We start from the raw sequence: 12,500 nt of genomic DNA on the forward strand, positions 1-12,500 counted from the left end.
TGGAGGAGGAAAAAAGAGGAAGTGGAAGAGGTGGTCAGGTGGTGGACAGGTCATTCAAAGTCAGGTAAATGAAGATACGTAGGTTTAAAGGCGGCAGGATAATGTGTGAAAAGTCCTTGAGAGTTTACTGAACCAGAGAGAGAGAGAGAGAGAGAGAGAGAGAGAGAGAGAGAGAGAGAGAGAGAGAGAGAGAGAGAGAGAGAGAGAGGCAGGCAGGCAGGTAGGCACGCAGGCAGGCAGGCAGGCAGACAGGCAGGCAGAGAGAGAGAGAGAGAGAGAGAGAGAGAGAGAGAGAGAGAGAGAGAGAGAGAGAGAGGCAGGCAGGCAGGTAGGCACGCAGGCAGGCAGGCAGACAGGCAGGCAGAGAGAGAGAGAGAGAGAGAGAGAGAGAGAGAGAGAGAGAGAGAGAGAGAGAGAGAGAGAGTTTAAGTGTGCAGAAGTAAAATTTTGTAACCTTCAAACGAAATGCAAAGAAGTCATGCATTTTAATAAGTCATAGGTAAGCAGTTTACTTCCACACATTCAGGTATTACATAATTGGACCAAAAGGTGCAAGAGGTGGCAAGCAAAAGAGCAAGAAGCAGACTGAAGTAACGTAAGTCTGCTAATGCAAATGTAAAGAAAATTTGAAACAAGCAGGAATGAAAAATGCAGTATTTTGTTTCCATACTGAGATTATAAGTGATGCAGAATGCTCACTAGATCAGAAGTGACAGAAAAAAATAAATGAGACTTGTGAAGGGAGAGAGAATGTAAGAATATTAAATATACAAAATAAAGTAAAGAAGAGAGCCATAGTTTTAGATGAAAGGAAATTCTGGTGTTATATATAAAATTGAGCAAAAAAAAAAAGAGGATTTGAAAGAACAGAACAAAAGGCAAGAGAAGACGAACACTACAAAAATGGAAATACACTTGGAAACTTAGTAGTTAAACATGAAAGTGAGGAAATATGAAGAAAGGAAACAGAGGAATTGAAAGAAACAGAACAAAAGGCAAAGACGAAAAGTTATGGAAATGAAAACACATTTTTACATTCCTTATGTTCTTATCTTAATGACGCTCTTCGAATATAACGAGAAATATGAATAATTTTGTTTTTATCAGTTCTTTTATTCATCCACGCTGATAGAAATGTTTTATCTTCCTAAAATGAAGCTACGTAATATGTGTAACGAAAAATGAAAACTATTGTAGGAGAAATCAAATGTCCTCTCAGTCTTTAAGAAAATTAATTATATTATAATGAATATATGATTATAAATTCTATGATATATAATTATTTCTAGCCGACTATCATTCTCTCTCTCTCTCTCTCTCTCTCTCTCTCTCTCTCTCTCTCTCTCTCTCTCTCTCTCTCTCTCTCTCTCTCTCTCTCTCTCTCTCTCTCTCTCTCTCTCTTTATTTAAACAAATATTTACAGAAAGGCTTAAAATTCCACGTTGAGTATGAAATTATTTAAAAGCCTATGATAGTATTATTTACAGGAATAACACTATACATACTTAACATAAAGATAATAATGCTAATACAATAATACAATAAAAATTTAAAGTGCCAGTGGGGACAGGTGCGTGCTACGCCAGCTGTGGGCTGCCAGCTTCACCTGGTGCGTGGACATGTCCTGCACTTGGGGCGTGGCCATCGTGAACATGTTCCACAGCCGCGAAGTCCTGGCTGTGTAGGTGCGTTGGCGTTGGCTAGAGCGAGATCGAGGCACCTTCACTAGCTCGTCGCTACTGGCCGCAGCTCTGGTGCACCTCTGTACTGTGTGTGGCAGCAGCCTCAGGGGGTCAAGATGAGGGACTCTCTGCACCTGAGTTTTGTGGCACACCACTAGTGCCGACACGTCCCGGCGGTGCTTCAGTGACGTTAATGGTGCTGGATGCTGTTGGTCCTCGTCAGTGGTCACCTAGCGCAGGGCTCGCCGCTGCACAGCATCCAGTCTCTGCATGTGGGTGGCGGCACTCGACATCCAGGACAGGGCACCGTACTCCATACATGGGCGTATCTGTGCCCTGTATAGCGTGAGGATGCCTCGTGGATCGAGGGTGTTCGCCATCCTGCGCAGGGCAGAGACTCAGAGAGAGATCTGGCAGGCGACGACAGCGATGTGGTGATCGAAGCGTAGGCCGCGGTCCAGAGACGCCCAGGATCTTGATGTAATCCTGAAGTGGCAGGCTCTTGCCTCCAAGACGCAGCTGTCCTGAGACTGCGTCTGAGGCACCTGGGGACCTCTCTCTCTCTCTCTCTCTCTCTCTCTCTCTCTCTCTCTCTCTCTCTCTCTCTCTCTCTCTCTCTCTCTCTCTCTCTCTCTCTGACAGTTCAGATTTATCCTGATTGTCTTTCTTGTCTTCCAGTTCCTGGCCTTTTCTTATCGCTTTCACACTTAAGTCATTTTCTTCATGAAAGTGGAGTAACTTTATCAAAGGGAGAGAGAGAGAGAGAGAGAGAGAGAGAGAGAGAGAGAGAGAGAGAGAGAGAGAGAGAGAGAGAGAGAGAGAGAGAGAGAGAGAGAGAGAGAGAGAGAGAGAGACCTATGAATTGTAATACATTATTGAATATAAATCAAATTCTCGGAAGTCCATCGTTCATACTCTGAATAATATGAATGATACGTGATTCATGTAACAACAGTTCTCGTTTTTATTCCTCACCAAAAGAACACTCTTTGTGTCCCTTGCGAGATATAGGTGGTGTATCTTTCATGAGCAAGTTTGATGATAAAGTGATGTGTGCTAGTTTGCTCGATATAGATCCATGAATAGTTCCCTTGACGCAAATTTGATGCCAAAATGACATCTAGTTTGCTAAAATTAGGAGAGCCATTCATCATTTTTTTTTCGTCATTAAAAGATAGATATTAATCCAAGATCTATGTAATGTATCTTTTAAGTATATTTGATTCTAAATTGAAGTGTAGTTTGCCAGAATTAATCAAGCAAATCGACAGTTTTCCACTATTAAAAGAGAAGTGTGTACCCCCTTTTGTGGGATTAATGCAACCTTCCTCTGAAGTAAGTGAAATAGTAAAGCGAATTCTCTTACTTTGCCAGGTGTAGTAAATCAAATTGTCACCTTTTCTTGTTTTCATTGTCACCTTTTCTTGTTTTCATTACTTAAAGAAAAATATTTACTTTCTTTAGTGAGATGTGTTGACAGTATTTTTGATATGGAGAAATTTGATGCTAAAGTGGTCTAGTTTTCCAGAATTAGTAAATCAAATTGTCACTTTTTTGTTTCAACTAAAAAAAGAAAAGAAAAAAAAAGATTACCCTCTTGTGTTCATATCTTTAAAGTGGTGGTGAAGTGAAGTCTAGTTTCCCAAATTGGCATTTTTTTCCCTTATCTCGTCTTTAAAAGATAAATACCAGCTGTTGTGAGAATTGTGTTGTGTATCTTTGATATGAGCAAATTTGATGCTGAAGCTAATCGTCGCGCTCATCAGCAAACTGCTCTTTCTTTTTTTCAGACTTTTTCTTTTTTATTCGCCTGTTCATGAATTCTTGCTGTGATAAGTTTTCCATCACCTCACACCCATAGTTGCATTGTTTGTTGTCTTTGTGTCCAGGGTGTGAGTGGTCTAAATTAAATTCGCCTCAACTTCTCCGTTTTTAAATAGAAATTAGGATCATTAAACTTTTTTCTCCTTTGATCTCTCTTAAAAAAAAAAAGTGCAAAAAAAGTATGTTTGGACAGTTTGTTTATGAAGGTGACGAAATGATAAACAAGACTAATACATGCCTTGAATTTGGGAATATGGAGATTAACTAGTATATTTATTTGAAATATTTATACTCATTTTAAACAAAATATCTCAGTACATATACGAACACACCCATACATGCACACATACACACATATACATAATCAGACATACATACAGACATACGTAATCATACATACATACGCAACATACATCACATACACATATTATACATAGATAAACATACCTACATACATACCTTCATACATACATACATACATACATACATACATACATACATACATACATAAATACATATACTCCAGACTCCTCCCTCTCTTCCACTGAAAACATGCACGCAGTTTATCATTTAATTGGTTTCAGCTCGTGTATTTCAGATTTATTATATCGCCGGGGCCCGGATGATGCATGTTACGGAATTATTCATTTATGTATGTTTCATTTTTTTATTTATGCTGATGACTCATTTATCTATTCATTTATTTATTTATTTATTTTTTTTTTTGGGGGGGCCTTAACCGTCATTAATGTAAGGCAGTTAGAAGTAGTAGTAGTAGTAGTAGTAGTAGTGGTAGTAGCAGCAGTAGTAGTAGGAGCAACAGCAGCAGCAGTAGTAGTAGTAGTAGTAGTAGTAGTAGCAGTAGTTGTATTAAAATTTTGCCCCATATGAATTCTAAACTAGATGAGAGAGAGAAAGACAGAGAGAGAGAGAGAGAGAGAGAGAGAGAGAGAGAGAGAGAGAGAGAGAGAGAGAGAGAGAGAGAGAGAGAGAGAGAGAAATAAATTGCAGATGAGAGGAGTCAATTTAGACTGTTAGTAACATTAAGTCAAAATCAACGTTTGCCGAGTAATATTGTCACTAGTATTTGTTTGCCTCTCTGTCTGTCTTTCTGTCTGACCTTTCCTTGTTTTCTATTGAACCAAAGAGAGGTCTTTTTCGTTTCCAAGTTTATCTTTTACTCAATCAGTCCAAATCCACACATAAATCTTTCTGTCACCTCAATGAAAAAAAATAAAGAAAATCTAAAATAAAAATTCCCATTTAAGTTTAAGATTTTGCTTCTCTCCTTCGCTGTCCTATAACTCAGCCGTCTTTTTTCCCAACGTGCCCTCTCTAAATGATAAGGAAAAGCGTTCAATCCGTTTCCCAATAAAGGTGCGAGCTAGTACTGATAATGCCAAGAAACGAGAAAGATAAGAAGTGAAGGAAAGAAATCGAAAATTAAATATAACCTTCAAGAGAGTAAGAAAGAAAGATCCAAAGAAGACGACACTGAACACTGTTAACCTTGGGAAACTAAATGATAAATGAAGGTATTTAATCCGTAAAAAAAAAAATAGACAACAAATGGAAGAAAGAAACAAAATAAAATATAGCCATCAAGAGAGTAAAAAAGAAACAAAATCCAAAGAAGATCCCTTCACGTGAAAAAAAAGAAGGAAATGTACAAAGAATATAAAATAAATAGAAAATAAGATAAAATATAACATTTAAGATAGTAAGAAAGAAGGATCCGAAGAAGACAGTATTAACTTTACCCGATTCCTTCACGTGAAAAAAAAAAAAAGAAGGAAAAGTACGAAGCAAAGAGGATAGAACACCTTATAGGAAACAAATACGCCTTCCTTCACGAGACGGACAAGTGTATTCAAGAGAATTTCCAAAATTTTGTAAAGAACGTGGATCCTCTTTAGAGAGTTCTTAGTGCAGTAAATCGCTTTGAAAGAGGGAAAAGAGAAGTGGAGGAGGAGGTGGGAAGGGAAGGCGGTGTAGGAAGAGGAAGGAGGAGGAAGATGGGAACGGGAGGCGATGTACTAAGAGGAGAGAGGGGGAAGGTGGGAAGGAGAGACGGTGTAGGAAAAGAGGAGGTGGGAAGGGAAGAAGAAGAAGAGGAGGAGAAGGAGAAGGAAGAGGAAGAGGAGGAGTAGCAGATACAAGAGGAACAGGAGAAAAAGATGAAAAAGAAAGAAGATAAGAAAGAAAAGTAGAAGACAGATAAATGTGAGAGAATAGTAAGGAATGGAGAGAAACTAGAAAAAAAAAATGTGAGGGAAAGAAAGTATAGATGCAAATAGTAGAAAAAAAAAACAGTGGATCCCTCAAAAAAAAAAGGATTACATAGTAGGTAGACCAACTTTATGTGTGTGTGTGTGTGTGTGTGTGTGTGTGTGTGTGTGTGTGTGTTTACTTTCCAATAATGCGCTGCTTTAGTAACAGTTGCTAAAGATTTCATACGTTTTAGAATCCTGCCTCCCGTGGCACTACGAAACATTGTACCTTGAAATTTTCTTTTACTGAGGGAAACGTGTAGTCAGTTGTGAAATTTTGAAGAAGCCTTTGTTTGACGATACCGCATCCGTTCCAATATCTATTCATGTCTATTGGTAAAATGTTGACCTGTTGACGATGGTGCTGATAATGATGTAGGAGAAAGAGGATAATGATAAGAAACACAAAGGAAAACACTAGAAAGACAAACATTTTCCTACTTACTGGCTCTTACGAGGTTCTTCATCGGGACTTTACAATCTGATATACAGTAAGAGAGACAGAAAATATAGAATGAGGATGACGACAAGAGGAATGATTATGATATTATTACTACTACTGCTACTACTACTACTACTACTACTACTACTACTACTACTACTACTACTACTACTACTACTACTACTACTAACACTACTACTACTACTACTACTACTACTACTACTACTACTACTACTACTTCTATTACTGCTACTACTACTACCACCACTACTACAACTACTACTACTACTACTACTACTACTACTACTACTGCTACTACTACTACTACTACTACTACTACTACTACTACTACTACTATTACTACTATTACTACTTCTATTACTGCTACTACTACCACTACCAATACCACTACTACTACTACTACTACTACTACTACTACTACTATTATTGCTACTACTACCATTACTACTACTACTACAACTGCCATTACTACTACTACTACTAATACTACTAATACTAATACTAATAATAATAACAGTAATAATGATAATGATAATATCAATAACAATAATAATAATAATAATAATAATAATAATAATGTAAGATACCACCACTAAGAAATATATAATGACCAGTCCCTCGGCTATCTGTACAGGGAGCTAAATTATAGATGCCTATGTATTGTGTATTTCAAGAGAGAGAGAGAGAGAGAGAGAGAGAGAGAGAGAGAGAGAGAGAGAGAGAGAGAGAGAGAGAGAGAGAGAGAGAGAGAGAGAGAGAGAGAGAGAGACAGACAGACAGACAGAGGGACAGACAGACACACACATACACATACACACACACACACACACACACACACACACACACACACACACACACACACACACACACACACACACACAGCAAACAGTATTTTACAGCAGTTCAAACCAGAAGGACTTTTCCAGTCAAGAGTAACAAACAGACAGGCAGGCAGGGAGGGGGAAGTGCGGGGTAAGCATGCATACAGTAGCAGATGCAATGAAACACGAGACCATGGCTAGAGAGAGAGAGAGAGAGAGAGAGAGAGAGAGAGAGAAAACACACACACACACACACACACACACACACACACACACACACACACACACACAGGAGGAGGCCATTACACGAAGCCACTATAAAGTATTACAGTGCAGTGCTTTGAATGTTTCACGCCAGTCGCCGGCAGCACGTTCCTGAGGGGAGAGAGAGAGAGAGAGAGAGAGAGAGAGAGAGAGAGAGAGAGAGAGAGAGAGAGAGAGAGAGAGAGAGAGAGGGAGGGAGAGGGAGAGGGAGAGAGGAAAGACGAAGCATTGTGGAACTTACGCTCCTTTTTGTATTTATTTATTTTTTTTATTCATTATTTTTTTTACTCCACCCATTACCCTCCTCCGCCAGGTACGAGAGAAGGAGGGAGGGATGGAGGAAGAATAATCTCTTTTGAAACATGTTGAAGTATTGCCACAGGTCTTCAAGCCTTAGGACAGATGCTACATGCCTACGTACATACATACATACACACGCCTCAGACGCCCTTGAGCCATTGTGGGGTAAGGGTACACTTAGAACATGTGTCGGTTTTCTCTTTTTAATATCATTACACGGAAAAAAAGGCGGAAAACACGCAATGGGGGGACACGCGTGAAGTCTCGGTGATATAATAATAAAAAGACTTACCCTATGAAAGAAATATTAGTACCTAGGTATTAATTCACCGACACGAAATGAAGGCAAAGTCTTGTTTTACGGGACTTACTCGTAGATATCTAAGGGGATGAGAATTATTCACACGTACTCGGAAGCGTACAAATGTAAAAATACAAGCAAGAGTAAGCAGAAATTCTTCTATATGATACAGAAAGGAGAGTAAGATGGTATCAAGAGGAGAAGGTGGTCGCGCATGCTCAAGTGTCAGAACTATTTATCCATACCCGGAACCGTACAAAGGCAAAAATATACTCAAGAATAAGCAGCAATTCCTGGACATGGTACAGAGAGGAGAAAATGGTATGGAAAAGAGAAGGTGCTTGTTAATGGCCAAGTGTTGTAATTATTTCATACGTACCCAGAAGCGTTCAAGATGGAATTGTAGGCAAGAATGAGTCTAAATTCTTGGGCTTACAGCACAGAAAAGGTGACCGAATGTTGAAAAGAAGGAAAAAAAAAAACATACTTGTCGAGTTATTCGAGAAAAAAATATTATTCACTATCTATACAGGGTAGGGCAATAGCTTGTAATAGTTTTCATATATATATATATATATATATATATATATATATATATATATATATATATATATATATATATATATATATATATATATATATATATATATATATATATATATATATATATATATATATATATATATATATATATATATATATATATATATATATATATATATATATATATATATATATATATATATATATATATATATATATATATATATATATATTGTAGAATTCATTACAAACGAAACAAAAGCAGTAAAGTCTATATTTGACAATTTATTACCAAAGTTCTTTTCTTGAAAATAACTTCTTAATTGGTTACCACGAACCCGAAGACATTAAATCAATCCTGCCACAAAGTCCTACTCAATAAAAAAAATAAAAAAATAGTGGAATTTTCCGTTAATGAAACAAAACTAGTAAAGTGAATATTTGACAGTTCACTATCCAGAATTCACTCCTTCAAAAGAACATTTTAATTGGTCACCACGGGGCCAGACACATTCGTTCAGTCATACCACTCAATCCTCCATGACCTCCACCAGCAAACTTATATTAATTTTTTGTGAACTCAGAGGTGATGCATTAAGTAAGCGCTTGGATATTCTTTGGTTTTGTAGGAGAAAGATAAGAGCTAAGGACAGAGAAATTATTACAAGTTTACTGGAGCGAGTAACTAAGAATTTTATGGCATGTTTATATTTATCGCCGAGATGTTTCCAAAAAAAATTAAGTCTGGGTAGTAGATTGTCAAATATAAACTTCATTGCTTTCGTTTTATTTGCGGGAAGTCCTGCTTTGAAAACCACCACATCCTACTGGAAATTCCTGGGCACGCAAACAGAGAGAGAGGAAAAGAGAGAGAGAGAGAGAGAGAGAGAGAGAGAGAGAGAGAGAGAGAGAGAGAGAGAGAGAGAGAGAGAGAGAGAGAGAGAGAGAGAGAGAGAGAAATTATATGCCAAGGTATTAGTAATATTGACAAAGGGAAAAGCTCAAACACCACTCCCAAGAAGGAGTGGAAATTCTTCGACGCAAGCGTAAAAGAGAGTGGTCAGAAGTAAGAAAGAAAATAGAATATACTCTCGTACATGCCGAGGCCTTAGAATTATTCACACATACCCAGAATCTTATATGCACAAAGATACAAGAAGAAAAAGTAGGACATTCTTGGATACGTAGGGCACAAGGAATGGTGAATGATTAGAGGAAAAAAAAAAGAAAAAAAGTAAAAAAATAAATAAAAATATACGATTTAAGGTGTTAGAATTCCCGGACCCTAAGCAAACTTGGTAAAAAAAATAATAATGATAAAGAGAAGAAAATACATGTCCTGAGAAATTATCGTTGTACAGGATGTTTCGGATACAAAATCAGTATTAGATTTTTTTTGCTATGTATGAAAGAATCTGACGAAAGACAACACAACTGATAGAAAAGAAAAGAAAAAAAAATAATAGAGCTGTCTGTCCTAAAGGAAACAGTTCAATAGCAAGTCCAAGATTACATTGAGAAACATCTTGAAACTTCCACTTACCACATTGCTATTTATTCGTTGTCTTTCTTCATGTAAAACTGCTCATAAAATAATTGGTTGATATACATTCAGCTTATAGGTATGATTTTTTTCACAGGGTTCTGTTACATCTCTTTGTAGAGTAAATTTACTTTTTTTTTTTTTTTATGTATGAGACCCAATGGTCAAGGCAATACAAAAATCGGAAAAAAAAAAGTTCCACTTGAGTGCCAGTTCCCAAAGCGAAGTCAACCATGCTCGGATATCTCAATAATCTACGTGCACACAGAACTTTATTGATACAAAGTCGTACACAACAAAAGACATAAGAATATTTATACATAAATATGATAAGAACAAAGACATACCGAACTACATATTTACGTATACCCGAAATCTTGAAAAACAGTAGTGAAAATATATCAAAAAAATTATGAAATATACAAGAAGTAAGAATTTCTATACGTGAATACGAAAAGAGAATAGCGTTGTATAGAGAGGGGAAAAACACTGTACATGCTGAAGTGTTGAATGATTTATATACATACACTCACCATCTGAAAAAAAAAAAAAAAAGAAAGAAGCGAATACATGCAAATATGAATTCATTATTTTACACATACAGGAAGGAAAACAAAACATTTTATAGAGAAAAAGGAAAACAAACCAAGTCCAGAAAGAGGTGTTAGAAAATTTACTTGCCTTTCATACACACACACACACACACACACACACACACACACACACACACACACACACACACACACACACACACACACACACACACACACACACACACACACACACACACACACACACACACACACAAACATGCACACTGAAGGAGGTTCTGGCATTGGTAAAAAGTGGACACGTGTCAATACTGCACCTCGTTGTTCTTCATATTCCCACGTGAGTTTCGACATTTGAGGCAAGGACACCAAAGACACCATGTTAACATTTACACAAATACAGTTTTTTTTTTTTTTTTTTTAATGAAATCAGTGCTCCTCCTTTTTTTTTCACATGTTGCTATTTATATTTACTTATCTAGCTGAGTGTTTATTTGTTTAGATGTTTGTTTCGGAGGGAGAGAGAGAGAGAGAGAGAGAGAGAGAGAGAGAGAGAGAGAGAGAGAGAGAGAGAGAGAGAGAGAGAGAGAGAGAGAGAGAGAGAGAGAGACCGTATTCCTAAACAGTGCTCTTTCATCAGGACTATTTTCAAGAGCCACAGAAATAATTACCTGGATTCTCATAATGATTTCCTCCTACTGACTATGCTGAATAACTATCAAACTATCACGAAGCCCACGAAAACACCCCTTGAAAATCTCCGCAACCTCCACAAGACCATATCCTGTTGCAAGAAGAGGAGACCAGACGGCGGAACGCTTAGCAATACGGACCTTAGAGTGTTGCGGTGCTTGGAGGTTGGAGGCCGAAACCTACTGATGAAAATAGCCGCAGGTGTTATGCGTGAGTGGTTCCAATATTGTAAGTGCCTGCAGGGGAGTGTGTGCGTGTGTGTGTGTGTGTGTGTGTGTGTGTGTGTGTGGGCGGAAACCTTTGCTTTCACGCCCGATCATTATTTAGTGGTATCGAATTTTCTCTCTCTCTCTCTCTCTCTCTCTCTCTCTCTCTCTCTCTCTCTCTCTCTCTCTCTCTCTCTCTCTCTCTCTCAGAAAGCTTGTATAATTTGAGGTAATGTTGTGTAATGTAGTCGGGATTTGAGCATGAGGTGGTATAAAAGGGATCTAAGTACAGATACACGTACTTGTTTTCTTGTCGTGAAAAAAATACCCAGATGATAAAGTGAAGTACACGGAGATATTTTATAGTGAAGCCATTATTTTAGAGTTGTGGTAGAGAGAGAGAGAGAGAGAGAGAGAGAGAGAGAGAGAGAGAGAGAGAGAGAGAGAGAGAGAGAGAGAGAGAGAGAATAACAATACACGCGCAGTAATTTTACTTGTAAAAATAAAATAAAATGTTGAATAAAATATATACACGCGTATCATTGAAACTTAGGGACACTTATATATGCGATGGATTGTAATGACATCTGTTCCCGTGTCCGTGGCGTGTTCGCGGTATGCCCGTGGCTTGTCCGTGGCATGTCTGGCTGGCGCGTCTCACCCTTTAAGTGACCTCCATGCTGTCAAGGTCCCGTGTGTCACTCCACTCCGCCACGTACTCAATATCAATTTGGCGATTCCGATAACGTGAAAGTGAAAGGAAGGAATATATGCAGCAATACATGGCGTGGTGACATCAACTTATTCCTCTGACCTTATGAAGTTGCGGCAGCGGAGGAGAATCACAGGGAGAGGGAGGCGTCAATGCGCGGTCCTTTCCATCACTACAGGAAAGCCTCGGTGCCTCATAGTAATTTCATTTCTCGCTGATGCAAATGAGTGTGTAGGAGATTGAGGTGCGTGAGGTTACCCACTGAATAATGTTCCCTGTACTTGAGTGGTGACGACAAGCCGAGGATATCCAATTTGCAATTCGAGG

At 38.1% G+C, this 12,500-nt stretch overlaps 1 protein-coding gene across 1 annotated transcript in view; it reads left to right on the top strand.

Annotated features, from left to right (window-relative positions):
• The window catches only part of LOC135106984 (uncharacterized), a 146,320-nt gene that overhangs the window by 8,207 nt on the left and 125,613 nt on the right, over nt 1–12,500 (top strand). Inside the window, exon 3 of the mRNA XM_064016475.1 lies at nt 1,781–1,954. Within this exon, the coding sequence (XP_063872545.1) occupies nt 1,781–1,954 (174 nt within the window). The remainder of the gene's footprint in view (nt 1–1,780; nt 1,955–12,500) is intronic.

Source organism: Scylla paramamosain, chromosome 2 (assembly GCF_035594125.1).
Source record: "Scylla paramamosain isolate STU-SP2022 chromosome 2, ASM3559412v1, whole genome shotgun sequence".
Classification (NCBI taxonomy): Eukaryota; Metazoa; Arthropoda; class Malacostraca; order Decapoda; family Portunidae; genus Scylla; species Scylla paramamosain.